The 27120-nt window shown below is 46.0% G+C and overlaps 3 protein-coding genes across 8 annotated transcripts in view; all 3 read left to right on the top strand.

Annotated features, from left to right (window-relative positions):
• The window catches only part of plekhg2 (pleckstrin homology domain containing, family G (with RhoGef domain) member 2), a 28377-nt gene extending 19257 nt beyond the window's left edge, over window positions 1-9120 (top strand). For 2 of the 5 annotated variants that reach the window (XM_086036214.1, XM_086036213.1), the window contains exons 5-15: window positions 1023-1089; window positions 1426-1472; window positions 3193-3343; window positions 3719-3850; window positions 4975-5157; window positions 5236-5328; window positions 5922-6008; window positions 7417-7450; window positions 7995-8093; window positions 8196-8297; window positions 8919-9120. In XM_086036214.1, the coding sequence (XP_085892340.1) occupies window positions 1023-1089; window positions 1426-1472; window positions 3193-3343; window positions 3719-3850; window positions 4975-5157; window positions 5236-5328; window positions 5922-6008; window positions 7417-7450; window positions 7995-8093; window positions 8196-8297; window positions 8919-9103 (1180 nt within the window). In that variant the 3' untranslated portion in view covers window positions 9104-9120. The remainder of the gene's footprint in view (window positions 1-1022; window positions 1090-1425; window positions 1473-3192; window positions 3344-3718; window positions 3851-4974; window positions 5158-5235; window positions 5329-5921; window positions 6009-7416; window positions 7451-7994; window positions 8094-8195; window positions 8298-8918) is intronic. The other 3 variants (XM_086036217.1, XM_086036215.1, XM_086036216.1) reach the window with 3 other exon arrangements.
• An 878-nt stretch (window positions 9121-9998) lies between these two features.
• Window positions 9999-17842, top strand: LOC147144256 (uncharacterized). Its single transcript, XM_086036212.1, has 7 exons — window positions 9999-10124; window positions 10218-10343; window positions 10412-10531; window positions 10596-12498; window positions 13227-13458; window positions 13560-14297; window positions 14676-17842. Exons 2-7 carry the CDS (start codon window positions 10308-10310, stop codon window positions 17089-17091), a joined length of 5445 nt encoding a protein of 1814 aa, XP_085892338.1. The 5' UTR covers window positions 9999-10124; window positions 10218-10307; the 3' UTR covers window positions 17092-17842.
• Window positions 17843-19424: 1582 nt separating this feature from the next.
• il15l (interleukin 15, like) lies at window positions 19425-27068 on the top strand. 2 transcript variants are annotated; one of them, XM_086035858.1, is made up of 7 exons: window positions 19425-19898; window positions 20942-20986; window positions 22386-22532; window positions 23490-25805; window positions 26323-26358; window positions 26450-26483; window positions 26569-27068. In XM_086035858.1, exons 1-4 carry the CDS (start codon window positions 19761-19763, stop codon window positions 23583-23585), a joined length of 426 nt encoding a protein of 141 aa, XP_085891984.1. In that variant the 5' UTR covers window positions 19425-19760; the 3' UTR covers window positions 23586-25805; window positions 26323-26358; window positions 26450-26483; window positions 26569-27068. The 2 variants fall into 2 exon arrangements, with proteins under 2 accessions (XP_085891984.1, XP_085891983.1); XM_086035857.1 differs by having other exon boundaries at window positions 20939-20986.
• Window positions 27069-27120: the final 52 nt, after the last annotated feature.

The raw sequence follows: 27120 nt of genomic DNA, 5'->3' as shown, positions 1-27120 counted from the left end.
CTCTTTTTCCTCCTCCTCTTGTTCGTTCATAAACTCATTCGTTCGTTCATGCAGGTGGACGTCATTTCTGCATAAAATAAGGTCATATTGTTATGAAGTACATTCTTAATGTTCTCTAATGTCTAATTGTATTTTTTTTCATTATTATATTTAAATATTTCATCATGATTATTTGAACAAAGTCATGCTTCTTGAAAACTAATTTTATTTTCCAAGATTTTATAAAGTTAAAAAAAAGGTTCTTTTTTTTACAAAGTCCATTTTTCTTTCATAATGTCCTTTTCCACCTTTTTATTAATTTTGTAAAATCTTGGAAAATAAAAAAAAAAAAAATTTTAAAAGTATGATTTTGTTCAAATAATCATGAAGGAATCTTTAATGATAGTAAAATTATTTAGAAAAATAGATAGAAGAAAGAATATCAAGAAGGTATTTCATCACTTTATTTTACAATTGAATGGCCGTACGATATATTTGTCTGTGATTTATGCAAATAGTATTTATTTGAAAATGATTTAATTTGGACTCTTTTGGGCCTCCATCCATCAGTGGCCACGTGTTGTTGACGTTGCCAGCTTTGATTTCATGTGGAACTAAATCGAAGCCGCGAGTGATTGACGGCGCGGCGAGCAGCAGGTGTCAGGCGGACGTTTTTCATCTTGCGAGCGACACGTCAAATGAAAACTTGGCCGGACTCTCAAGTTGCACGTTGGGAGGATGCCGATTAAGACGCCAGAAGTCTGATACTTAACTTTCAAGTGGCCGTCTTGAGATCAAGCCGGTTTGACTTGACTGCGACCCGACTCGCCGACGCGCAAAACAGCCTCAAGAGGCCTCGGCCGATCAGACGCAGGCAGACTTCAACCTCGCGTCCGATTTCATGGAACCCAAAATCCGATTTGCCCTGCGAGAGGCCAGCGGAGAAGGCCTTGCCGCCGCTGGGAATGACAGCGAGGGAGGCCGCGCCGGCCAGCGAGGACGGTCGCCGGACGCCTTCTCACCTCGCTCTGGTTTGTGCGCAGTGAACTGCTGGAGGATTTGGAGAGAAGTCAGCACGCCGCCGCCATCGCCGACTGCTTCGTGGAAAGGGTGAGGAGCCGCTGTGTGTGTGCGCATGGCAGGAAGCAGGTCACGACCAGCAAGTCATTGACTCTCACACACACGCGCGTCATTTTGTTGAAGTTATGCTGCTGAGCATCACACCAACACCCTGTGAAAAAGTGTGCGTGCGTACAGTGGTGACATTGTCCTCTGACGGGCGCTCTGAAAATGCTCAGCCGCCAGCCGAAATGAGCAAACGAAGAAGACTGTCGCGGAGAGCGTTTTGTTAGGAAAGAATCTTGCCCAACGAACTCCCGACCTCATCTTGACCATAAAAGAAGGAGCATTTGCTGACTGCTGCGTGTTTGTTTGTGTGTTGAACAGAGTGAAGCGTTTGACATCTACACGCTCTACTGCATGAACTACCCCAAGTGAGTACACTCAAAACACATTTGGAGCTCAATCGACGCACAAAATGCAAGGCAACTCATTGCAGCAAATTAGCAAGTCGTTAGGGAAAAAAAAAGACAACATACATTTGCCACTAAATCCAACTCGGGTTTGCACGGGCCAATCTTTTTCTCTCTCACTTGACTAACTTATTTGAGTGTTAAAATACGCTTTTATGAGTAGGTGCTGCTCATAGAAGGTACACGCACGCACGCGCGCCTTTGCCGTCAGCTCGGTCAGCTCCCTGCTTCTCGCCTCAGTTAAAGAAGGAGAAGGAAAAAAAGTAGGTCAAATGCTTTCAGTGATCCAAACCAAAGAAAGAAAGAAAAACGATCTGGGCAGCATTTGGGAAAGCTGCTTGACTTCCTCCTCAAATGGAGCCAAGAGGCCGAGAAGGATTGGAAACGGCTTGGGCTGTCATACATGCTGACTGTGTTGTGTTGTTGTTTTTTTTTGTGTTTGTATTTGGGGTCCAATGGATTGATTGATTTCCTTCCCCCCCTTCCAAATCCAAACATGAGCGTTGGTGATCCCAACATTTGTCTCGTCGCTGAACACGTGGCTCTCGCTTCTGCTTCTTGTTCGCGATCCCACAAATTCCCCAATCGCAACGCGGTTCGACGCTTTGCTTCTTGTTGTCATACGGCAACTACTTGGGGGGCTTCTTCTTCCGGGTGGAAGAAACGTTCCAAAATCCGTCTGTTTATTTGACTCATTTGCTAGCCCCCGCATTTAATATTAGCGTTACGCGACAGAGACATGCGTTAAGGGTCAGTCGTAGATGAATGTAACGGAGAGAATCCGTTCCCTTTTCAAAATAAAATATTTTTCAGCCACGGATGATAAATAAACCAGAAGTCCTGCATGTTCTTTTTTTTTTTTTTTCTTTCTCTCATCTGTGCAGCCTGCTGCAGCCCGGTCCCAAGTGGCCTACGGCCCGGTGGTTGCGGACCACTGCACTAGTTGAAACAAGCCATTCAGATTAATATTGCGCTTGTAGAATAAGAGTTAATCCAGCCGTTTTGGAGCTAGCTCAGGGGGCGGCCATTTTGTCACTTTGCGTCCACAGAAAATGACATCACAGTTGCTCAGGGCTTAGATAACGAGCAATCGCGGCTCACCTTCAGAAGACAGGCGAGCTGTGATTGGTCCTCCCCTGAGCAGTTGTCATGTCATTTTCAGTCGACGCAAGTGACAAGATGGCCGCCCCCTGAGCTAGCTCCAAAACGGCTGGATTAACTCTTATTCTACAAAGGCAACATTGATCAGAATGTCCTGTTTCAACTACAGGGCTTGCAAAGAAACATAGTCATAGACACATGGACAGACAGATAGACTTACCGACAGACACGGGAGACGCCAACGAGCGGTCCGAGGATGTAGCGCGAGTGACGTGTGGAACGCCGAACGGGAGAAGGCGCGCAAATCATTTCGGTTAGCACATCCCACATACGAGCTGTCGATTGGGGCGTTCTCCTCAGGGGAGGCCTGCACCTGTTGTTCTTCTCTCCAAACACTTTTAGTGGGTTTGACGGGTTTTATACCATTTTTTTGTATTTTTTTTCTAAACAATATTTGCATCCCACCGTCCGTGGCAGCACGTATCCTGTTGCGTCTGTGCCCCGTTGTAACCGGTGAGGTTTGCTGGATCTCCAGTGTCACACGTACGTGTCAACACGTGTGCGCGCGTGCGTGTTGCAGCTCGGTGTCGGTTCTGAGGGAGTGCATGCAGAACGAGAGCCTGGTGCGCTTCTTCCACGAGAGACAGACGACCCTCAATCACTCGTTACCGCTGGAGACGTACCTCCTCAAACCGGTGCAGCGCATCCTCAAGTATCACCTCCTCCTACAGGTAACGACGCCGACTGCCACCTTTCCGCAGCTCAAACCGTATCGTTTGTCCATAGAGCTGTGCGCCTCGGCCTAATTTACATTCAAGAGAAAAATATATTGAATGAACATGTTTTTTTTTTAGTCCCAGAAATCCCAGAAAAGAGTTGAGGTGCATCAATTAGACAGAATTGTTTTTTTTATTTAATCAATCAGTCGCGCAATGAGAGCAGCACTGCCCCCTACTGTAGTGCATGTGCAATTACACTTGATTCATGGATGGCAAATAAAGCAGGACTGCGGTAGCGCTTTGACAATGGCTCAATGGTTCCCCCAAAAATGTTGATTGGCGTTGTGGCGAGCTGAGGGCGTCGGCTGACGTTTGGCGTCATCTCAGGAACTGTCCAAGCATTTGGACAAGAGCGACCCGGGCTACCGGGTGGTGGAGGACGCCATCATCACCATGACGGCGGTGGCCTGGTACATCAACGACATGAAGAGGAAGCAGGAGCACGCCGTCCGCTTGCAGGTACGCCGAACGGCGCCGACCCTTTTTTTGTACAAATTTCTCCTGTTTATTGGAGAGTTTTTGGGCTTACATTTTTTGGGTGAATTTTAATATAATTTGGGGGGGAACCAACTGCTATATTTTTTGCACAAAGCACTTTTTGGCAGTACTGTATATCTCATCTTATTTTCGGGGTTAAAAGGATACTAAGCTTATTGAGTCATTTTCTGCAGTTGATATTTAGTCTATAATGAATTTGATAACTTCATTATTTTTCATCTACAATTACCACCTTTAAAAAGGGCTCAGCTTGCAAACGTCACATGGGCCGTGATTGGTTGTTACCTGAGCTTTGAACACGTGATGTCATTTTCAGTCAAAGCAAAATATGTTTGGAAAGGTGTGAATTGGACATGAGTACGGCTAAATTTGTTCATTATCCCTTAAAAAAAAAAAAAAAAAATACATTTTTGCTGGGGTGGTGGGAACAACAGAAAACATTTATTAGCGGTATGTCCCTTCTACGAAGAATATATAGGGCTTTAAAAAAAAGAGAAAAAAAAGCCAAAAGGTTTTTTTCCCCCCAATGCAATTATAATGGGAGTCAGATATTCACCGATTTTCACAGGGGTCTATTTCACAAAGCAGGTTCATCAAACTCTGAGTTTCTGGTTCCAGAACAGCTGATTTGACTGACTTTACTCAACTGGGTGTACCGCCACCTGGAGCTAGCCGCGTGCACCACAACCATTCTAAAGACGGCATGAATGGAATCCCGATTTGCCGAGGCACCATGGCAACGAGGGAGGGGCGTGGGAGAACATTCGGGCCAATATATGCCAAGTCGCAAGTCCTTTGCGATCACAATAATACAACAAAGGAAAACTGCTTGCTTGCGCCTATGAATCGATTTCACGTGGGTGCAATCTCGCGGGCGAGAAGCGCGCTTGAAGAGCTGATGAAATATAGGACCCCGGGCTGGGCATTTGACTGAAAATTGAGCGTCCGTTATTCGTCGTCCGTCCACAGCGTGGGTAGAACCCTTCCGCCGCCATCCGTCATTGGCCTTTTAGTCATGGGTCTATAGACCGGTCGGCCTCCGCTTGTAAACGGCCGTCCGTCGGCTGCGCTTTGGATCCCCGCAGGAAATCGAGTCGCTGCTGGTCAACTGGAGCGGTCCCGACCTGAGCGGCTTCGGCGAGCTGGTTCTGGAAGGCTCCTTCAAGGTCCACAGGGTGAAGAAGGAGCGCGCCTTCTTCCTGTTCGACAAGATGCTGCTGATCGCCAAGAAGCGCGCCGAGCGCTTTGTGTACAGCACGCACATTTTTGTAAGTGGCGGCAAACGCCGGCCGTGCGGCCGGCCGACAACTTGTGACCTTTCTGAGTGGCGTTCTTTTGCCGCGCAGTGCTGCAACCTCCTGCTGGTGGACGCCCTGAAGCAGCCCCTGTGTTTCCGAGTGTCTGACCTCATGATTCCCAAACAGCAGCACGTCGTCCAGGTGATGTCTGGAAGAGTCCTTCTGAAGTAGCCGGGCATTCCCAAATTGCGTCTTGCCAAGTCGAGCTGGCTTTGGCGGCGCAATGGTGTTGCTGTTGTTGTTGTTGTTGTTGCTGCTGCTGCTGCTGCTGCTGTTGTTTTCCCAAAACGTTTCCAGGCTTCCACCCACAACCAAATGTAAATATCCATGCTTGAACTCTGACAATGACAACAAAAGGACCACTTTTGGATACATTTAGTCAATGTTAGTGTTAGTTGTGACATTTTACAGGTAGGAATACCGAAATAACTGGAACACGTCGTACACCATCGGTCGCTTTGACCGGAACGACAAGTGGTTTATTTTTCAAACACTTAGCGTAAGGGCATACATGACACTACTAAAAGAAAAGATATCGACCGACAGTTAGGCTACAACCGGGCTTTGTTTAGTTTTGCTCCACGTGGGGGTGGGGGGACGCGTGTCGAGTCTTGGGGTGCACTAAAGAGTGCGTGCGTTCAAAAGGCGGGCAAAGTGTTTGACTTGTGCTTCAGTTGCCAACACGTCCACAACTGTCTTCATCGTGTTCCAATTTTGGGTTTGGTTGAATGCAGACCAAGAACATGGAGGAGAAGAGGCTGTGGGTTCACTACCTTAAGAAACTCATTGTGGAAAATCATCCGGCTTCTCTTCCGCAGAAGGTAGGTCACGATAAATGACGCATTCAACCAAGAAACCAAAAAAGTAGTCGCCACGGTGGTGAAGTCGCGAGAGTTGCGCCAAAAAATCGACGCAAGAATCGTTTCGTGGTGGCCTCTGCTGCTCCCTGCTGGTCATTATTATTACACCTTTGTGTTCTAATATGTATTGGGAATCCACCAAAGACATACGCAAGTTGGCAAAAGTACTCATGGTCTCTGTAGTAGAAGTACCCTGTACAAATACTTGAGTTACAATAGACTCTTGTAAAAGTCAAAGCTCTGATTCAACTGCTCTACCTCAGTGGAAGTCACAATTTACACAATCTGAGATGGATTCAAGTACAAAAGTCAACTGCTAGCCAGTTCAAGCTCAGTTTTTCAAACGAGTAGAAAGTAAAAGCTGCATTAGCGAATGACAGCAACCGGGCGAGTGGAATAAATAAATAAATACACCTTACTTGTACCGTATGTGTTTTTCACATCCCCTTTGAAGGGCAAAAACTGGCAGTTTGTGGATGTTTCCTTTTTGTAGCCACAAACGGCAAACACATTTTTCTGAAGTGAGGCCACGGATGAGGAATACCTTCCAGTTCCCGTTCCTCTATGTCGACTGTTTGTACCGGAGTTTTGCTCCAATCATTAATCGGGATCTCAAACGCGCTTGACTTTACCCGGGCTTTCACTATCGTCTATTTTTAGAATCGATCGATTATTCCATCGATTCGTCGGATAATGTGCTAATATTTGATTTTGCATCGAAGTGTATTGCAAAAAAAAGTTCTTTTCCAATTACTGTTTATCAACAAAATTGGTATTTGGTATTTTTTGTGATATCAAAAACAAACAACGGGGGTTGATGTTGTGCTCAGCAACATTTTTGCAACTGATTCAGTTTTGATTTGGCCATTGTTTTACAAAATCAAAGCAGGTGTTTGAAAATACTTCGATTTTTTTTTTAATCATATTTTGATTAAACACAAACGATAGTCAGTCTGATTTCATGAAGGAGGACATAAATCTGAGAATTATTACCAAGAGACTGAATTGAGAGGATTTGGAAGGTGAACAATGGCTTTAAACTAATACTCGAGTATCAAAACTTTTGATTAATTTGATACTCGATTAGTTGCCGATTCATTTTGACGTCTCGACTATTTGTGTTTTTTACAATGCGTCTTCATCTGCAGAGGTTGAGAAAGATAAATAGTAGAAAGGACAGATCTGTCTTCAAACAGAGGCACTCAAAGTAAAAATGTGTCCAAAAAATGAAGAAGAAATACTGGGGAAATATATTTGAATACAGTGACAAAATATGTATAGTTGGTTACTTCCCACTACTGCACAAAAAAATGTTCTTCTCTTTGTCCACATTTTGCGATTGATGCAGTCCAATTGTTGTGTTTTGCAGGCCAGACAGGTCCTCGGAGACAACCTCTGCCAGTGTGAGTGAACACACACACACACACACACACACACACAATTAAGAAAGTCGAGTTGCCACCAAATTTCCAGCAAGTCAAGTCCTGACTTGGTTCAAGCAAGTCGTAAGTCAAGTCCTAAAATCTGTCTGAATGTGATAATGAGGAGAAGCGCATGGTAAAAGAAACAAAAGCAGGTACAGTGGACCCCCACATGCTTGCGGTTTGGCACCTCCGGATTCACCTATTTGCGGATTATTTAAAGTTGTAGTTTACATTTTTTATATTTTATTTTTATTTCGTGTTTTTTTTCATGGTCCATTTTTGACCCAAATTTGGCTATTTTTAACCTAGCAGTTTTAAGAGTGTGACATCTGGACAATTCAGCGCAACTATCAGGACATTGACTAAATGCTTTATATAAAAATAAATCCTTTAACATTATAAACTCCCTAATGACACAACATGCACTCAAATGACCTTATGTCTTGCCAAATGGTGCTTTTGTCAATTCTGTCAGACTTGCTTTCTGCGTGAGCTAAGCTCATGGCCACTTCCTGTTTTCTAGCAGCCGCCCAGTTTGAGCAGGATCACCTGAAGAGGTTTTCTTCCGCTTCTCCGCGACTGGACGACATTCACGCTCATCACCGAGGACGACGTCAGTCAGGTCCCCAAAAAGACCCTGCAGTCCCTTTTCATGTTTACTTTCCAGAAAGCTCAAACTCAGTGGTGGAGCAACACATCATGAATGTTTTGTTTGACCTTCCAGAACCTCCCGAACGGCTAACGTACACGCCTGAAAAAAGCAGGAAGAGTTTGCCGCTGCTACTGGAGGGAAATCTGCCTTACAGGCGCACCAGGAGACAGTCAGGTACACCAAAAGACAGCAGACAGGGCAACTTGAAGTCCACAAGAGACATCAAAGTAGGCATTATAGACATACCGGCGACGTGGAAGTCAAAACAAAGAAACATGGAGACATAAAAGAAGACGTAAAGACACGTCGACACTTAATAGTAGAAATAAAGACCGCTGAAGACAAAAGCAGCCATTAAAGACACATTGGACATTCCTATCTACTTTTCTGTCTCCAAGTGTAGACACTTGGTGGCATTAAACACACGTGGAGGCATAAAAGTAAACCCAATAAAAACAATTGGAGGTTCAAAATGTTGACACAAAGACAAATGAGATGTAAAAGAGGACATTGACAACAATAAGACACAAAGCACATTTAACGATGTGTGAAATGTAGACCTTAAGATGCGTGGAGACTTAAAAGTAGACTTGAGGGTACGCGCAGATAGAAAAGTGGATTTTAAAGACACATTGGCAGCTGTAAAAGTAGACATTGAAGTCGCTTAGGGACCAAAAAGTAGACTTAGACATTTGGGGACATAAAAGTAGACATTCGAGACAATGTCAGAGCTTTCGGGAGACCTTCAAGTCACTTGGAGCCACAAAAGTTGCCTGAATGTTTTTTGTCTTTCAGCGCCAGCAAAGGACATCGAAGCGGCGTTTCATCCTCATGGTGAGCAAATTGCGAATCGAGTCCATCAATCAAACAACGTTGATCAAACGAAAGTCACGTCCAAACATGACGTACGTTTTGAACCTGTGAGTCATACAGGAATCAACATTCACCACTACGGTGAACTCGACTTGTACCCCAGATAAGCAACTCGAAGAGCACATGGGCGCCAACAAAAATGCGAATTGCTCACAATGCTTCCCAGCAGTTACCGTGCCATATTTTTTATTGGAAAGCTTGATGAGCGATAGCAATAGTATTAGTAATGCCACGCCCACAGTATCTGCTCGCAGTTGACACAAAGACATCGGCGGACCGAAAAGTTCACCGCAAGACGTGCGCGCAGACCCAAAGACACGCGGAGACATAAAAGAGGCCTTAAAGACACATGCGGACACAATCGTTTCCATGAAACACATCCGGGAGGACATCTAAGTCAACTTAGACATCTGCAGACAGAAAAGTACACCTGTACGGTCTGCCAATAAGGTATAAAAGTCGACTTGAAGAACTTTAAAGACACAAGAGTGCACGGAAAGACTCAAGGACAGACTCAAAGCCAAAAAATAGACAAAACAACACCTGTGGCATAGACACTAAAGAGGATTGGCGACCTAACAGTAGACACGAAATACACCTGAAGACCTGACCGTCGGCTGAAAGAGACTTGGCGACATAAAAGAAGACTCATAGACATATGGAGACTTAAAGATCGACATTAAAGACCAGTTAAGACGTAACAATAGACACATAAGACTTCAGGGTGGACATAAAAGTAGCAGGAGACAGAAAAATAAACATCAGAGACACCTGGAAACGACCAAGTAGTTGATGTTGAAGCTCTTACTTGTTCGGGTCCAAGTGGTGTAGCTGGCGCTTTTGTGAAATTCAAGCTGCATTGCATGCTAAACAGACAAAGAAGACGGACGACAGTGAGCTCTCGTCTGACACGCTGACACGTGTCTGCTTTCAAATCGAAGGTTCTGTGCGACTTCAGGGTCATAGCTTGCTAGAAGAGTCAACCAGTTAGCCGCCACGTCTCGTACATTGTGCCAGCAGTCTTCTCCTCAATCAGTTCGCCGCCATGTCTCGTACATTTTGCTAACAGTCTTCTCCTCTCTGCACCAACTCGCCATCCTCATGTGACGTCTCCTAGCAGCCCTGAAGGTTAGACCACGTCACAGTAGTCCCTTTGTTTCTCCAACCTGGTAACTGTCAAAGTCAGCCAATGTTGTGACGAGCATTGTAAATGTTTCCCAGCAAGCCGACAGCGAGGGCGAGCTGATCCGGGTCGGCAGTTTGAGCTCGGCAGGAAGCAGCAGCAGTACGCTGGCCTCCTCTGTCATCCAGATGGAATTGGAGCAGAAGCACAAGCGGGAACAAGAGGTGAGCTGCATTCAAACATCAAGTAATTCAAGTTTGACGACACATCCTTGACAGATGTGTTATTCTAGGAGGTGGAAGATGATGAAGAGGATTTAGCAGCCCTCTGCGCTCCCCCCACTCTGTCCATCACAGAGGAGATCCTGGAGTTGATCAACCAGAGCCGAGCGAGGGAGGGACTGCTTTCCGCGGTGAGCAAACCTTGTCCTTGACGGAGTCCGGGGTGGTACTGAACACCCGTTCTCTTCTTCTCAGGATCAGGTCCTGGATCAGCACACCGAGTCACGGCCTCCGCCTCATGAAAGCAACTTCACCTGCCCGCTGCCCCCGGTTGCTTCCAGCCCGGAGGAGACGCTCACATTGGACCCCCAGCAGGAGGAAGTGGAAAGTGGCCGGAACGGCGCCGCTGAAGAGCTGACTGCTGGCTGTCCAAACTTGAAACTCCAAAGGGCTAACGTGGTACATGAGAGAGGCGGGAATGGACTGCATGCACAGCAAGAGGCGCAAGAGGCGCAAGAGGAAGAGTTGCAACAAGAAATACAGATTAGGAAAATATCAGAAGGCGGCGAGCGAGAGAAGCCTCTCACGATGACGACCTTTCCCTCCCCCCCGACAGAAATTCCTCCTTCCGTCTCAATCATGGAGGACAGCTTGGCGAGTAGTCACTTAATTCAGGAGGAGGCCCCCAATTCCTCCACGAATCCAGATGACGGTCGCGGAGACAGCCTGTGCGATCAGCCAAAACGAGGCTCTGCTCTGACCGGACGCGACAAGAGGATCATTGAAAAAATCCGAAGTTATTATGAGGCAGCAGCTGAGCTGGAAGAGGACCGAGGGGCAGAAGATGCCGGACAGGAAGAAGACGAGACATCTAGAAGGAGAAACAGTTCCTCACAAATCCCCAGGGAACTGGCGAGAGATTCGCTGTCGCATTTCACTCGTGACAACCAAGAGGAGGGCAAGAACGAACCAGTCGAAACGGAGCCTGATCAAGATGCAGAGCTCACTTCCGGTCCAGCTTCTGCCGCACTTCCAGAAGATTCTCATGATCATGATGGACATACCGATACACCGATAAGACTCGTGGATTTGGAAGCCAAAGACAGAAACCTCCCCGATAAGACACCAATCTCCACCCGGATGGGAGACGATGAAAATCCAAATGAGGTTCTTGTCAATCTGCCGTCATCCAGCATCCAGCCCGGTGAAGTTGAGAAAGAAACCGAGGGGGGAAAAGGAAATGTCAGCAATGAACAATCAGAGGAAGATCGCGATGGAGGAGCAGAGAACAGTCAACAAGATGAAACTCCAGGGCAAGAAGAGGAACCTTTTACACAGAGAAATGACACAAGTAAAAGTGTTCCTCCAGAGTTGGCAAGGACAAATGAGTCTGAATGTAACCTAAATGAATCAAAGGAAAGTCTCAAAGAATCCTCAACAACTCTTTCAAATACCCCACCGTGTCATAAAACAACATCCACCTGGACCGGAAGCAAACATAAAGTGACCGAGAGCAGTAGAAACCTTGAAGAACTTCCAAGTCAAATTCAACTTGGACGAGGTTCCCGACAGTCCAGGATTGTCTCAACGAACCGGGCCTTGTTTGAGGGCATGGTCTCAGACATCACGGGAATTGGCTTATTTGAGGCTAGCCCTGCGGCGGACCCCTCGCTGATGGAGAACTCTGAGCGGATCCTGAGCAAAGTCCAAACTCTCGCTAGTATGTACAGCGCTAAAGTCAGCACCATGAAGGTGCCCTTGCATCAAAAGCGAGCCATTTTCGTTCGGAACAAAACCGGAGGTTTGACTGGACTGTCTTGGATTCCAAGCCAGACTCAGTGTCATTCTCAGACGAAATGTAGGCTGGAGGTGAGAAAACAGCCAAAAGGTGACATCCCAAGTCAGGCCCCTGCCAAATCAAGTGACAGTGCTATTTACGCCAAGCCCAGACCCAAATCCGACGAACAGACCGACACCAAGAATGAATTCCCAACTTTCCCCGCCGCTCAGACCAAGAACAAATTGCACGTCCCCGCTAAGGCACAGATGCTGTGTGAACGCCAGAGCCACACCAAGACCAACCGCAAGAACCAGAATCACACCATGAGCCAGGAGGACATAAGAAGCCTGGGTGAAAGAATTGTGAAAGAAAGAATTGGTACGCGCTGTTTTTCAAACATTTGACAGATTTAACTTTGAGCTTGTAAGCAATTCCCAGACGAGGCCACCAAGGGAGAGGCCCTTCGATCTCGTCAGGGGGAAAAAAAGTATCCGCGATGGAATTCCTACACCAAGGTTCTTGTAATGATTACAGGTGATAATGTGTCCAAGTGAAATGCTGATAGTCAGTTTGTCTTTGAGTGTTTATTATAAGCAATAGGAAATACAAAAACTGCGGTCGAGTAGAAACAGCAGCGCTGGGTCGTACCTCCGTCTCCCGTGCGATCGGGAAGTTGCATTGAATTCAGATCGGAATTTCATTTGGACACAATGTCACCTGTAAAGATTACAAGAACCGGGGTGTAGGAATTGCATTGCGGATACTTTGTTCCCCTGACGAGACCGAAGGGCCTCTCCCTTGGTGGCCTCGTCTCGGAATTCCTGACAAGCAGATCTCACTGCGTCGACGAGGAGAGCAAGCCCTTTTCAACTCTTTGGATGGGTCGCTAATGTGTACAAGTCGCAGAGCCATGTGGGGACTGACCAAGAGTATCCATTTGTGGGACGTGGCAGGTTTCGGCCCGACGCTTCTCCTGTACCAGTGTGACTTAAGACTCTCTAAGACCTCAGCAACTAGATAAACACAAATGCTTCCGGGTCGTTTTCTTATCAATCACATAGGATCCTCGACTGTATTGAGGTTTGTTCACTGATGTTCTCTTCTAGATGTCCTGAAAACGGTGGTGCCCGGTGAAGAGCCAAACCCTACCTGTCAACTTCAGTCACACGGATTCACCCTCTCCAGGCCCAGGGACTTCATCACAGCGCTGAGCGAAGAACAGGGCTATGGTGGACCGGATGATAAACGTCAGTCAACCGTCACACCAGAAGCAATATCGAGTGCCGTACGAACAACTTCTTCATTCAGTCTGAGTCAAGATAAGAGTAACACCCTCAGGTATGTGCTTTACGTATACGTCATAAGTTGATCAAGTCAGTCTTTGCAGACGACCTTTTATTCATGCGGGCGGATGACCCTTTTCTTCATGCCTTCTGTAGGTCAGAGCTGAGAGAACGTGTTTACACAGAAGACACAGCGTCTGTAAACAGCATTGTTAAGCACTCGGGGCTCTCTTCTCACAGACCACATTGGAATGTTACCAACGATGAAGCTGGTCATTACCAATATAAACAGGATTTACCAGCTGCGCAATACAAACACCATCCACAATCCCAGATCCCGGCAAAGGACCGCGAGAGTGCAAGTGAACCAAGCGAAGACATGCACGGTGTTCGCTCGGGGCCCGAATACTCAGTGTGCACCGGATGCGGGCGCGATGATTCAGGCCCAGGAGAGATGAGCGCCTTATCGTCAGCAACCAACCTGACATCCTCACAACACCAGGCTTTGCCTGTCCAAAAACCCAAACGTCGTCCGGAGGAGCATCCTAAAGAAGCTTTAAACCTCATGGGTGGAAGTCAACTTGCTCCGGGTGTCCCTAGAGGCTCAAGCAAAGAGGATCTGCTAACCACGAATAAGACCAAGTGTGAATTCAATAGTTATTCACAACAAACACGGACGTCTTTGCCAGATGTGAAAGTTCCCGGGCCAACATTCCAGAGACGGCAACGAGAGGGACCGGGTCCATTGTCGTCGATGCGAGTCCCGGAATCAAATGTCCCTCCGGCGCCGGAGTCTCACGATCGTCTGCCAGAATTCACCGGCCACAAGCCATTGGACTTCCAGGCCATGTCGAATACCGGGAAAGTCCATTTCAGCACTTCATGTGAAAATAGGTACGTCTGGCGTTTATTCAACCAAAAAGGACAGCTAAACCACGACGCAAATCTAGAGAATGTCTTCTCGACTTTCTATCCTTGCCTAGGAGCAAATTAACAACTGTATCGTTTCAGTTATTTGTTCTTACTTGTGTAGTCAAAGCTCTTTTTAAAGCTTGGATGAGTTTAAAAAAAAGATGATTATGGCGAAAGCTCAGAAGTCCCTGAGGTCATACGACTGGGAATTCAACCTTTTCTCCCTGTCAAAATCATTTTGACCTACTATACCTGGAAATACTGTGATAACGGGACCTTGATCATAGTGCATTGACGGAGTTGGACAATACAATTTCAACATTTGGGGCTATGTTTACAACTTGTCTTTGTCTACTCCAGGAACCCGGCCCGGCAGGGTCCAGTACGGCCCACTAGCCTGCCCATCTTTGCCGGCGCTTCAGGATGCTGCTCCGCTCCCCGATGCGCGTTGGATGTGTTCCGTCAGGCGGAGACATCAAGTCCCCTCGCGGTCGCGACTCACACGGACACGCATTTCAGAGCATTGGCCCCTGTCTTTGGGCACACCTCTCCTTCCTCCACTAGCGCGTCTCCTCCCTCACCGAACCCCACACCGTCCTCTTTTCCATGCTCCTCGCCACTCAGGGTTGTTCCACTATCTTCTCCCACCGCCTTAGCAAACAGAGGCTTTGTTTCTCCAGACGCCGTACCCAGGGCTCAGCCATGTTTCCCTGCTCCTTCGTCACCTGTCAGGAGTTTGCCCAAGAGGGCTCCTCCTGCCTCCTCTCCAACGCATGGTCACACTTCGTCCAAAGGAGCAGGCCCTTCTTCCCCTGGATCGCCCTCTTCCCTCTGCCCTCCACCTCGTTCCTCCCCTGTTGCATCTCCCTCCACATTCACAAGATCCTTAGCGGCCTCCTGCATCAGTCAAACTTTGGCAAAAAAGAACAATGCCAGGCATCAAGTGCAAAGCTCGTCCACGCAAAGTCCTCCCTGCACACCATCCTTAGCGTCCTCTCACCTGCGACGGTGCTCCCCATCACCTCGGCTCCCTCGCAGCCAGGAAGGCGCCGTTTCCCATTTGGGGGCCGCTATCGATCGGAATCCACGCTGTCCACCATCTTCTCCCAGGTCCGCTTGTCCTGATCCGTCTTCTGCCCACTCAACTTTATACTCAAATTCACAAAACTCTTCTTGCTCTCCATTTATAAGAGAGAGTCACCATCAGCCTCTGTCCAGTGCCTCCTCCGCCCATCATCATCATCATCATCATCATCATCACCCCCCCCTCAGCCACAACTCGGACTTATTGCGTACAAGTTCTAATTGTGGCATCGGCAGTGAAAGCTGTTCTCCTAGTCCACCGAGGGTGCGCTTAGTTGATGTTAGCAGCGGTCTCACCCCCGTGCAGCAATCCGCTGACCGCCCCTCCTTTGGGTCACACAACCGCATCGCGCGACCGTTTTCTGCGTCCGAGCCCAACTCAAGAGTCCAGTCCCCATCTCCAGTTGTGAGCCCCGCGTCCTTCACGCGCCTTTGCTCTCCCCCCCCTCAGCAGAATTCTCCCTCTGCCATGGCGAGCAAGCCTCCCCACCCCAGATGCTCACGGGCTGGAGGGGCAAGTTCCCAAAATCCTTCAGGTCTAACTCTGAAGATTCCTGAAGGGTCCGCAGCAAGTCTCCCAACTGGAGCCGCTTCCTCACGTGTGAGCCCTCAAATCCTCTCGCCGCCGGCTATCGGTGTGTCAGTTTGGACGTGCGACGTCACAGCACCCCCACCCAGAAATCCCCAATTCATCTCCCCTTTTTGCTCCTTGTCTTCTTGTTCCGGTCAAACAGCCTTTGAGAATGCAACTTTTCCCCCCGCCCCTTCCTCCCTACTGCACGGTTCAAGAGCCGGATCCCCTCATGGACACCCCAATAAACCTCCCACTCTACAGAGGTCTCTCTCCAACCCGTCAGACACCTGCCCGATTCCAGCCGAGAGTCAACCTGGTGAACCGCGTTACTCCTGGGCCGAGAGTAGCCAGAGATCTCTTGGCTTCGCTGGCGGCTTTGACAGGCAAGAGTTTGCTTTGAACGGCCCAAGGAACGGAAGGTCCCCCTATGGGGGTTCACTGTCTTGCCTCAGCCCTCGAGGTGGACTTCAGTCACCAATCTCTCCGAGGAGGTTTACCCCCGCGAGGAGCGACTTTGGTGGAGAGCATTTCAGCAGTGACCCTTGGCTTGGTGGGCAGCTACGCTGCGCCAACTATAATGGACGCGAGGGCTACGTTACCAGCCGCACCTCCACTGCTACCAGCTCTCCTTCTCCGCTGGCCTCCCTCTCGCAACCCGCCCCCTCCTCGATGGCGGCAGATTGGGGAGATCCAGAGCTGGAACAGGGGAGCTGTCGGAGCCAGCTGATTTGCGCCTACGTCGGCAGACCGCCGCCGGGGCCGAACTTTGCCTCCGCCGGCGCGCCTCGATCGCCGCCCGCGGCCGCCCGCCGCCGGGTCTACCGGGCCCGGTTGCGATCACCTCCACAGGCCACCAACGCAGCAGCTTCCGCATCATCACCGGCAAGCCGTTCGCCGCCGAGCAAAGTGTCCAATCAGAAGACGAGCTACGCCACCACCGTCAACTTGCAGATAGCCGGCAGTGGTCGAATAACTTCCTTCAGCACCGCCCATGTGAGCGTGAGCCCGACGCCGGCGGGCGGACCCGGATGCGGAGAAATTCACAGCGCGAGACGAGTAAGCATGAAGGGACTGTCGCACGCTCCTTCTCCGCTTCCTCAGAACTGCGGCCGGCTATGAGAAAGGCCATCGAGCCATCCGAGAGAAACAAAGTCTTTCTCCGAGGGCCGCATTGGATTTTGTTCATACTTTGAGGAAGACGATATGTGACTTGAGTGCGTGATGGCTTTTCAAGAGCCTCGACAATGTGACAAAAGTGGGAGTCAAGGAAAAATGTACGGAAACTACGGATGATAGATGTGAAGTCTTCACCACCGTCTTTTGAATCGGAAGGTTTATAAAAAATAATGTGTGTTAAAAAAAACAAAAAAAACAAAAAGGCCCTCAGTCCGACAAAGCAATCACGTTGACATTCTGTAGCTATCATGAGTCATCGTCATATTATTATTATTTGTACTATTACTGAATGAATAACCATTTGTAGTCATTGTATTGTTTATTTATGAATTCTCATTGGCACTTAATTTGCACAGCGTTCTCAGATCCTTGGCGTGTTTGTGTTGGAGATGACGTGTCTGGAACATTCAGACCAACTGGGCTCAAATATGCCACCTTGACAAGTTTCAAATTCCCGACAAGTACAAAGTGGAACCAAGGGACCGCCTGCAATGCTGGGCTAATTGTCAGCGTCTTTGTTCTTTTGGAGGGAAATATTGCAAAGTCCATTCCTGCGCGTGTAATCGGTTGGAGTTTAGAGACTTAAAGAGCAACGATGGAATGTTAAGGAATGTTTCTGAAATGCTGGAAGATGTTTGCTTCCAAATGGACACCTTTTGTCATTTGCAAAATAAACCATATCCATAAAGTACAATCGTACCTTGACTTGCCAGTTTAGTTCGCTGACCGAGCTTCTAACTTGACTGACTCGTAAAGTACTGTATATCAAATAAAGACTCCCCATTGAAATGATTTGAAATGCCAATATTCCCCCCCCCCCCAAAAAAAAAAACCACCAGCATTTTTGATTACGTTGGGGTTTTTTTTGCACTAGGGGTGTGCAACTCTCCACTAAAAGACGATTTAATAAGTGCCTTGATACATTGGGTGCCATCCATTCAAGGACGGTTCTTTTTAAAACGGAACGATCCGGTCGGATTCAGTGGGATTACGATTCCAATCGATATGGTACGGCTCGGACTGGATGCGCTCACATCTTTTAAAACAAGACCGGTTTTCCAATTCACATCAGTTCCTGCACTGTGTGTATTAAAACAAAAAAAAGAAGAGAATACAAAGAGTTTCTTTTATGCGTAAATACCAGAGCTGGGCGTTCTACTAAAAATTTGCCGTCCACTACCGCCTACATCCGGGGTACCCTTCCGCAATCCGTCTATCCGCCTTTGTCCGGCCGGAAAAAATAGCCATCGCCTAACATTTTAAACGGGTTTGCGTTTGCGACGACCAACTGCGACAAACTACCACTCAACCCCCCCACCCCAATAAGGGCGATACTGACCCCCCACCCCCCCCCCACCCCAAAGGGCGATACCGTAATTAAAACGAAAGACTGACTCTGCGGCATGGAAGCCGAACACAATGCATCTCCTTTAGCACCTTCCAGGACCTTTTTACCTATTCATAAAAATGAGCGTCCTCCGACCCCATCCGTCCTCATCCTTTTCAAGCGCTTCCGTCCTTGAAATCCGTCGGTGTGTGCTTTCACGTGTAACAGGATCGTTACCAGGCTCCCGCAGAGCTTGCTGGGGAGCCGATCATTTGAATGAGGGAAAGAGCGAAAACATGCAGGACACCGCGCCGGCTCCCGAGGACCCGAGTTGGACACCTGTGACGTAGATCTTGCTCTCAATCGGGGGTCTTCAATCCTGTTCCTGGAGGATCGCTACTCGTCCTACCCGTTTTCCATCTCTCCCTGCCGCAACACACCTGATGATCAAATGATCAGGATCGTTATGTTATCCGTTCATTTGAATCGGGTGTGTTGCAGCGATGACAGATGGAAAACGGGCAGGGCAGCGGCCCCGGAGGAACAGGATTGAAGAGCCCTGCCTTAGATTGACGCTTACCCAGTCCAGTGTTTTGATGTGTCCTGCAACTGACTGACGGCCAGTGTGCTGCAAGGCCATGGCCGTGGATCTAATCACAGGATCAGATGGCGACCAGTCCGTTGGACTGAAATGTTTTTTTGTTTTTTTTAAGAAACAAAGTTCTGCTGCGAAGGTTTCATGAAGCACTCACTGGCTCGTTCTGTCGTCATGCTGGTGGCGACCAATGAGGCCGGGTGTCTTCTCGTCCAGGAGGCGTTGCCGTCGGGGCAGAGGAGGCGGATTGAGGGATGAGGAGGACACACCCAAAGCCGAGGCAAAAGGAGGTTGCGAACCAGCGGGCGGGAGGGAGATAGAGAGAGAGCGAGAGAGAGAGCGAGAGAGAGAGCGAGAGAGCGAGAGAGAGAGCGAGAGAGCGAGAGAGAGAGAGAGCGAGAGAGCGAGAGAGCGAGAGAGAGAGAGAGAGAGAGAGAGCGAGCGAGAGAGCGAGAGCGAGAGACACAACTTTTGTCCGTTTGCAACGCAGCTCACAAGTAAGACGGGGGGCCTGCGCCTTTTGCAACATTCACACTTGGCTTGTAGGAATATGACATTTGGCGCACATCATGGCTAGAGCCAGCCAAAGCCAAAAGTCTCCAGAAGACATCGGGAGTCTGCCGTTTGGCTAGCAAGCAAGCAAGCTTTTGTCCGCAGGCGCTCCCTGCTGGCGAGGAAGACGAGGATGACATGCTGAGAGCAAGGCCCGCAGCGCTCGTCACCCTTTGCGTTTTGGGCCTGGCGTGTCTGCCGGACGACGCGGGGGCGCGCGTCCGCAGCTGGGACTTGATCAGGCTCTTGGAGCTCCTCATGGCCGACGCCGCTTCGGTACGATTTGCTCCACGTACGCTTCAGTCGCTACGCCGGCTGCACTATAGTCACTCAGCTTCACAATCACACCAAACGCACTTTGCACTTTGTTTCATTCTTACTTGACATAATCCTTGGAAGGGAAATTATTTGCTGCAGGCGTTTTCGTTCATACCCCACCCCCCCCTATTTTTTTTTGAACATTCCGTATATTTCTTTTTTATATTATGGCTTAAATTCCAAAATGGAGTAAATGATACTCACAGCAATAATGACAGCAGGAAACGTTTTGGTGTCGTTCTTGTTCCCCTCCTTGAGATTTTGTCAGATTACTGACAATCTTCAATGTCAATTCACAACAACGTGACATCAAAATCATTCAATTGATGACATCTTGATGTTGAATTGACATCAGATGCCCACTGGGATATCATGTCGGCTATTTGGATATTTGTGGATATTTTTTTTCTTCAGAATTTTCATTCCATCTATTAATCTCTTTGTCCAATATTTATGCATTTGTTTGTCCATTTTTCTCTTCATACAACATATAATGATACGGTTTATTCAGATTCAAATTGTCTGGACCGCTCATCGGTGGGCGATAGGCTAATACAGCAACATTTTTAAATTGTTTTTGCAAATATATTAAATATTGAAAAAACTCTGAGATCATGTACATGAGTACTCACAGCCTTTGCTGCTCAATATTTCGCTGCAATTGCTGCCCAGGGCGCATCAGCAAAGTACTGAGCAAAGCCAGGATTTATGTATTTATTCATTATTTATATATATATATATATATATATATATATATACACACGCAGTGTAATATGTGTGTGTGTGTGTGTGTGTACATTTACAACAGTGAGATGAGGTCCTTTTCTACTTTGAAATTGTCCATCAAAAGTCAGCATTATTGTCTTTGCGATCCGGGATGTCAGAAACTGGTGTACCTAATGAAGTGACCACAGAGGAGTCGTGTATGTTCACCTAATCACGTGACCGCCGCTAATCAGTGTGTTGTCATGACGTTCCGCTTTGTGTGTCTCCCTTAGCAGTGTGCAGACTGCAAGTTGTACACCCCCACCTACAATGACTACATGGTACGACCCTCTTCTTCTTTATGGTCTTCAGTTTGAACTCCTTACAAACATAACATTTGGTAGAAATGTCTATCATGAGTGGACCCACAAAAACAAGGCTGACAAGACATGGCAAGTCTGATATTGATTTGACTCGGTTGCTTCCAACCTGATTTTTAAGAAACAAATCAGCCCTCAAAGCAAGTTTGATTGAGCAAACTCGAATTTTGGTCAAAATATCTATAATGACCCATGAAAAGATCTCACAAAGTCATGCCTGAAAAACACTTTATATCCCATTTGGGTTCAAAGCGGAGGTCAATCCAAAGATATTTTTGTCAAAAATATGTTCCATGCAGACTCACTAGTTAAAACATTCTGATTAAAGACAATTTGACTTCAGGACATAATATTAGGTAGACGTGTCTGTCATGAGTAGACCCACAAAAAAGTCTTAAAAAGTCAAATTCGCTCACTGCATGCGGTTCATAACCCCCAAAACCTCTTCAGTCGGCACCATTATGAAGCCAAGTCCCCCTGTAACGGAGTCGTTTGTTTGGCAACAATCTTTGCATTATCCATTCCGCTTCTCCTCACAAGGGTCGCGGGGGGTGCTGGAGCCTATCCCAGCTGTCATCGAGCAGTAGGCGGGGCGCACCCTGAACTGGTTGCCAGCCAATCGCAGGGCATACAGAGACAAACAAACATCCGCACTCACAACCACACCTAAGAGTGTCCGATTAACCTACCAAGCTTGTTTTTGGAATGTGAAGTGAAATCTCGTGCGCAAGTATTGTGAGCCTGCTGCCTGATTTTCTTGAGTCGACGCCCCACATCCGGGAGTACCCGGAGAACGCGCTAACCAGTCGTCCTCTGTGCCGCCCATCTTTGCATTAGTTTCTTTTAAAAATATTGGATCGTTTCGTTTTTTGGGGTTTCAAAGATTTCCAACTTTCCAATATTCAAGTAATTTTCATGTGATGTCTCTATTCAAATCATAATAGGTTGGGTTTTTTTTTTTTACCATCAACATATTTTTCACCTAATAATTTCTATTTTTGACAAGCAAAATGTTGTACCTACCGCTAACTCATGTATTTAGTTGTCTAATTTTTCATTTTCCTAATATTTGATGATTAATATTTATTGTATTTGTTTATATTTTCCTCCGACATTTTTTGCACTTGTTAAAAATATTTTGGTATTTCTTCCCAGTTGTAGTAAAAGATTTTAAATACAGTGTCATTGAAACAAAAGACAAAAAAGATGAAAATATCCTCAAAAATGATCAAACATCCCTCCCTCCGTTGCGCTTCTGTCATACTGTATGTCTCTATTTACTTCGTACACATGATTATCATTTGTATTATTATTGTTGTTGTTGATGTCATTTGTATTGTTGTTTTCCTTGTTTTGTCAGATGTGTCCCAAGGACACCCTGAAATGCTTCTCCACAGAAGTCGGAGTTCTCGTCACAGAGTGGGAAAGAACTGAAAGGAACGTTGTGAAATTTGAAAAATTGGAGCAGGGCCTCAAGTTCTTAGAGGACAACATTAACCAGAATCAGGTGAGCAAGTAGGAAGTGATGTCACAACCAATGAAAAAAGAGAAATCATCATACGGTCATAAGTATTCCGACCCATTTGCAGCGCCCTTCATATTGAACTCACATGCTGTCCGTTTCTCCTGAGATGCTTGTGCGCTTTGATTGGAGTCCAGCTGTGTTGAATTCAACTGATTGGACTTGATGAGGAAAGGCGCACACGTGTCTACATGACACCTGACAGCTCACAGTGCACGTCAGAGCAAATCATGGAATCGTGAACTGCCCAAGGAGATGAGCCGCGCAAGTGTGGCAAGGCACAGATCCGGCCAAGGTTACAAAAGAATTGCTCCGTAATCCTCAAATGGAACAAGTTGGGGAAAGAGCGCAACTCTTCCGGAGCCATCGTGGGAGGGAGGGAGGGAGGGCGGTCTGGAAAGAGAGCCTTGCTGAGAAAGAGAGGTCAAGAAGAGGCCAAAGACGACTGCAACAGCTCTTCCAGAGCGCTCGGGACCCGAGAGCCAAGGTTCACCTTTCAACGGGACAACGACGCCAAGATAACAAAGGAGTGGCTTCCGGCCAGAGCCCTGACCTAAAGCCCATTGAGCAGCTCCCCAAAATGGCCGTCCACCAACGGACACAAGTGGAGAGGATCCGCAAGGAAAATGGCAGGGGATCCCCAAAAGCGCTTGCATCGTTCCCAAGAAGGCCGCGCCGGCTCAAAAGGGGGCGTCGACTCAAGAAAATCAGCCAGCAGGCTCGCAATACTTGCACGCGAGATTTCACTCCATTTGCAAACATTTCTACCTTTCAGTTTTTCTTCTGTCAAGATGGGGCGCTGAGTGGACATTCATGAGAAATCAAAAAAAGAGCTTTTGGGATTTGGGCAAATGGCTGCAATGACACAGAAAGTGAAACATTTCAAGGGGTCTGAATACTTTCCGTAGCCACTGTATGAATGTTTGTTCCTGATTTCCACAGAGCCAGTCAGCGTGTGGTCCGTGTGAGCTCCACCCTGAGAAAGACGTCCGGCACTTCCTGCGGGAACTTCGCCAAACTGCGATGGCCATTAACTAGGCTTTTCTTTTTTAATAAGGGATTTTTTTTTATTTATTTTTTTTACCAACAAGCATCTTTATTTTATTTTATTTTTATTTTTTTACCAGCTTTCATCTCTTCTATTTCAGCGTTTTTTTGTATATATCAAACCAACTATCATCAATTCATATTTTTTAACATTTGGAATCTCTTCAACTGGCAACATCACCTTTTTTTAACCAGCTATCATCTTTTCTTTTTTTAACATCTAGAATCTATTCAACTGGCAAAATCTTTTTTATTTTTATCAGCGATCATGTCTTTTTTTAATTAACTATTATCTCTTTTTTTTTCGGCTACAAAAAACTTTTTATCAGCAATCGTAGTTTGTGTTTTGTCATCTGTCATTTTTTTGTTTTTTTTAACCAGCTATCGTCTCTTCTTTATTTAACATCAATTGGCCTAGCTATCTTTTTTTTTTTAATCTTTTTTATTTTTTATCTGCTATCATGTCTTCAACTGGCAACACCTTTTTTTTCTTTTGTTGTTTTACCAGCTATCATGTCTTCTTTTTTAATCAACTAGCATCTCTTTTTTTATCAGCTACTTTTTTTTAAATTCTGTGACTTTCTTGAGAAAGGAAATCTGCAAAAACTATTTTTTTTCTCAATCGTGTTTTTCTTGTGGGGGAAAAAAAGACTTTTGTAAGATGATTTTTTTTCTCCCCCAAAAATATATCGGCAAAAATAGGGCAATTTTCCTGACTTTCATCTTGTAAAATAGACCTTTTCTTCTAGTTTGGACTTTTTTTTTCTTGATAAACGTCTGTTTTCTATAAAAACTCGGATTTCAGAAAAACTGCAATATATTTGTTTTTCAACTTTTATTTAGGTGCAATTTTTATTTAACTTTTATGTATTGAACGTATCGTATGTGGTGTTTAATTGTAACGTTTAAGTAATTGTCCAATATTTAAACATTGCGCTAATGTTGAAACTGTGCATAATGGCTAACGCTCAGGCCTACTATGCTCCTGTATTTTCATGTTGGTCAGGATGCTGCTACTTGGAAAGCTATTTTTTTTTGGGGGGTGGGGGGGTCAAAGGTTGGAGAGGCACTTCTGTAAATGATGAAGAGCTATTTTAATCAGCGCAGTATGGCTTCTTAAAGGTTGGCTTAGTCGAAATAGTTCTTTCCCAAAAGTTTCCCTTCTCATGAAAACATAATTTGTCGAGAGAACTTTTTGGAGCGCATTCCTCGCCAGTGACTGGGATGCGGGAATGTGACGTTTCAGAAATGTGATAACAGACAATTTTGGCAGTATACTTGAGTACGCACACAAGACGCAAGCTAACAGGTATCATCAATCAGTCACATGATACCTCCACCTCACATTCCAAATAAGGAAATAAGTAAAGGATGAATTTGCACCAATTAAGTGTTCTCTGCTGGCCTCCATCTCCATCTGTGTGTGCATGTACTTGTGCGTGTGTGTGTGTGTGTGTGTGTGTGTGGTGACACGAAGAACTCACAAAGTACCGACTGGATGCTTTTAAAGTGTATGGGACATGAAAAAAAGGCAAATGCAGAAAAGTCGATATTTTCGTGAGCTGGGTCCGCCCACGTTTCCCCCCTCAATCTCTATTGAATCGCAATAGCGAATCATATAACTATATCACATATTCAATTCCAAAATTTAAACAGAAATCAAAGTTGTATGATATCAGGAAATACAATCAGTTACGTTGTGATATTACTATTAAACAAAATCGTCTCAACAAAAAAGAAAATAACTGTAAAAAGTAAAGCACAGTATAACAGGAAAACTATCATTGGATATTTGAAACTAAGGTTTTATAGGAACAAAGCATTAAAAATGTCAATATCTTGCTTTTTCTTATTGTTAATTACTTTTGATACGGAATTCAACTCCCATAGGAATAAAGGGAGGGGGGGGGGGGCGCACTGGCCGTTTCACCCAGTGCGTGTGTGACGTCACTCGCCCAGCGGCGTAGCCTTCCGACTCTGAAAATGGCAATGACAAGCTGTGCGCATGTATTGGTCACTCGTTTTTATTGTTCATTTAAAGGAGAAACGAAATAGATCAGACGAAAAACCACGACGAGCACACTTCGTAACACCTTCAAGTCAGAAACGTGCCATGAGGACGTCATATCTGCTTTCTGCCCCGCCCGGAAGATTTTCACAACGTAAGGCCAAAACAAAATCGAGGACATACGTTCATCGCGAGTAAAGAAAGTGAGTATTTGTGTCGCGTTTCCGAGGGCTACACGGCACGCAAACGAATGTCCATTCTTCTTAAGTAAGGGGCCATCGAGCCAAGTCGGCGGCGACGGAAACAAAAAAGTATCTTCACTTGTCAGTGTCTATTAGCCTCTGGCTGAGAGCTAGCTAACAATTCTAGTGATATTTCAATAGAAAATGGATGATATCTGTCGTGTTACCGTGAGTTGAACGTGAACAACGTATTTTTTTTTTAATGTTAGGTAAAAAGGACAACGCTGCTCGTGATTTTAGCCCAGGTTGTGCGTGCTTTTGTGTGTGAGGGAGTTTGGAAACACGCGAGTGTGGAGGTCCACTTTGGCGTTGTGTGCGTGGGTCCACCAAGTTTTTGGTGCTCACAAAATGGTGGCGATACTAACTAGAGTGCAGAAGTCTGCATAGCTTGGATGATTCCTAACTTGTGCCAGCAGGCTGAACTGATGTCGACAAGGAGATTCATTCTTTTTTTGTCTTGTGTTTTGTTTATGTACAGTGAAGTTACAGTGAAGTGGGCGGATGCAGTATAAGTGTAAGTATTTCTGGATATATTTATGACTAGCAGGCTGAACTGTTGTTGACAAAAGTCATTCATTCTTCTCTCGTGTTCTGTTTACGTACAGTGAAGTTACAGTGAAGTGTGACGATGTAGTATGTGTAAGTATTTGTGAATATATTCTTGACCAAAGCCAATGGGTGCAAATGTTGAAAAAGTGATTCATTGTTGATTCTTGTGTTACAGGTTAAGTCTGAAGGAGTGTAAGTACTGTGACTATATTTCTGCAAAAAGCCAGTGGTCTTAACTGATGATGACAGTGATTGTTTCCTATATGTAATGTATGTCGTGTTTTTGTAATCTTTTCTACTGGATGTATTTTCATCTAATATTTTTGCAGTTTATAGTGCATATTTGTGTGGTAATCATATATTTTTGAATTATTTGTCTCGTATTTTTGTCCATTTAATGTAACATTTTTGTATCATATATTATTGTATCTTAACTAACATGTTTATATTTTGCCTGGATCCATCTTTATTGTAATAATGAAAGCATTTGTGCTTTGGCTCTCATTAGATTATGCAAGCACACCATAGTGTGTTTAGGGTTACATCCAGTTTCACCTTGTTTGGAATGCCAAGTTACAAGGGGAAAACAGTTGTTGGATTGTATTATTGCGGGTTATACACTGTCAAACGGCTGGAAATTCTGCAATAAAATAAATGCTATTTAAAGTATTTGAATCGGTTGATTTTTGAATTTCTACATTCAGCGTCTTAAGTATAGTGTAATTAC

The sequence above is a fragment of the Filicampus tigris genome, chromosome 7 (genome assembly GCF_054856515.1).
Source record: "Filicampus tigris isolate MCC_2025a chromosome 7, RoL_Ftig_1.0, whole genome shotgun sequence".
Lineage (NCBI taxonomy): Eukaryota > Metazoa > Chordata > Actinopteri > Syngnathiformes > Syngnathidae > Filicampus > Filicampus tigris.
This window is presented reverse-complemented; position numbering and strand designations above follow the sequence as displayed.

What these genes read in the sequence shown, in the direction of transcription:
- LOC147144256 (XM_086036212.1), top strand. Translation starts at nt 10,308, where the DNA reads ATGGAATTGGAGCAGAAGCACAAGCGGGAACAAGAG. An exon ending in AGCACAAGCGGGAACAAGAG is followed by an intron (nt 10,344 to 10,411) that starts GTGAGCTGCATT and finishes GTGTTATTCTAG; the next exon opens with GAGGTGGAAGATGATGAAGA. An exon ending in GATAAGAGTAACACCCTCAG is followed by an intron (nt 13,459 to 13,559) that starts GTATGTGCTTTA and finishes TGCCTTCTGTAG; the next exon opens with GTCAGAGCTGAGAGAACGTG.
- il15l (XM_086035857.1), top strand. Translation starts at nt 19,761, where the DNA reads ATGCTGAGAGCAAGGCCCGCAGCGCTCGTCACCCTTTGCGTTTTGGGC. An exon ending in CCACCTACAATGACTACATG is followed by an intron (nt 20,987 to 22,385) that starts GTACGACCCTCT and finishes TTGTTTTGTCAG; the next exon opens with ATGTGTCCCAAGGACACCCT. An exon ending in ACAACATTAACCAGAATCAG is followed by an intron (nt 22,533 to 23,489) that starts GTGAGCAAGTAG and finishes TGATTTCCACAG; the next exon opens with AGCCAGTCAGCGTGTGGTCC.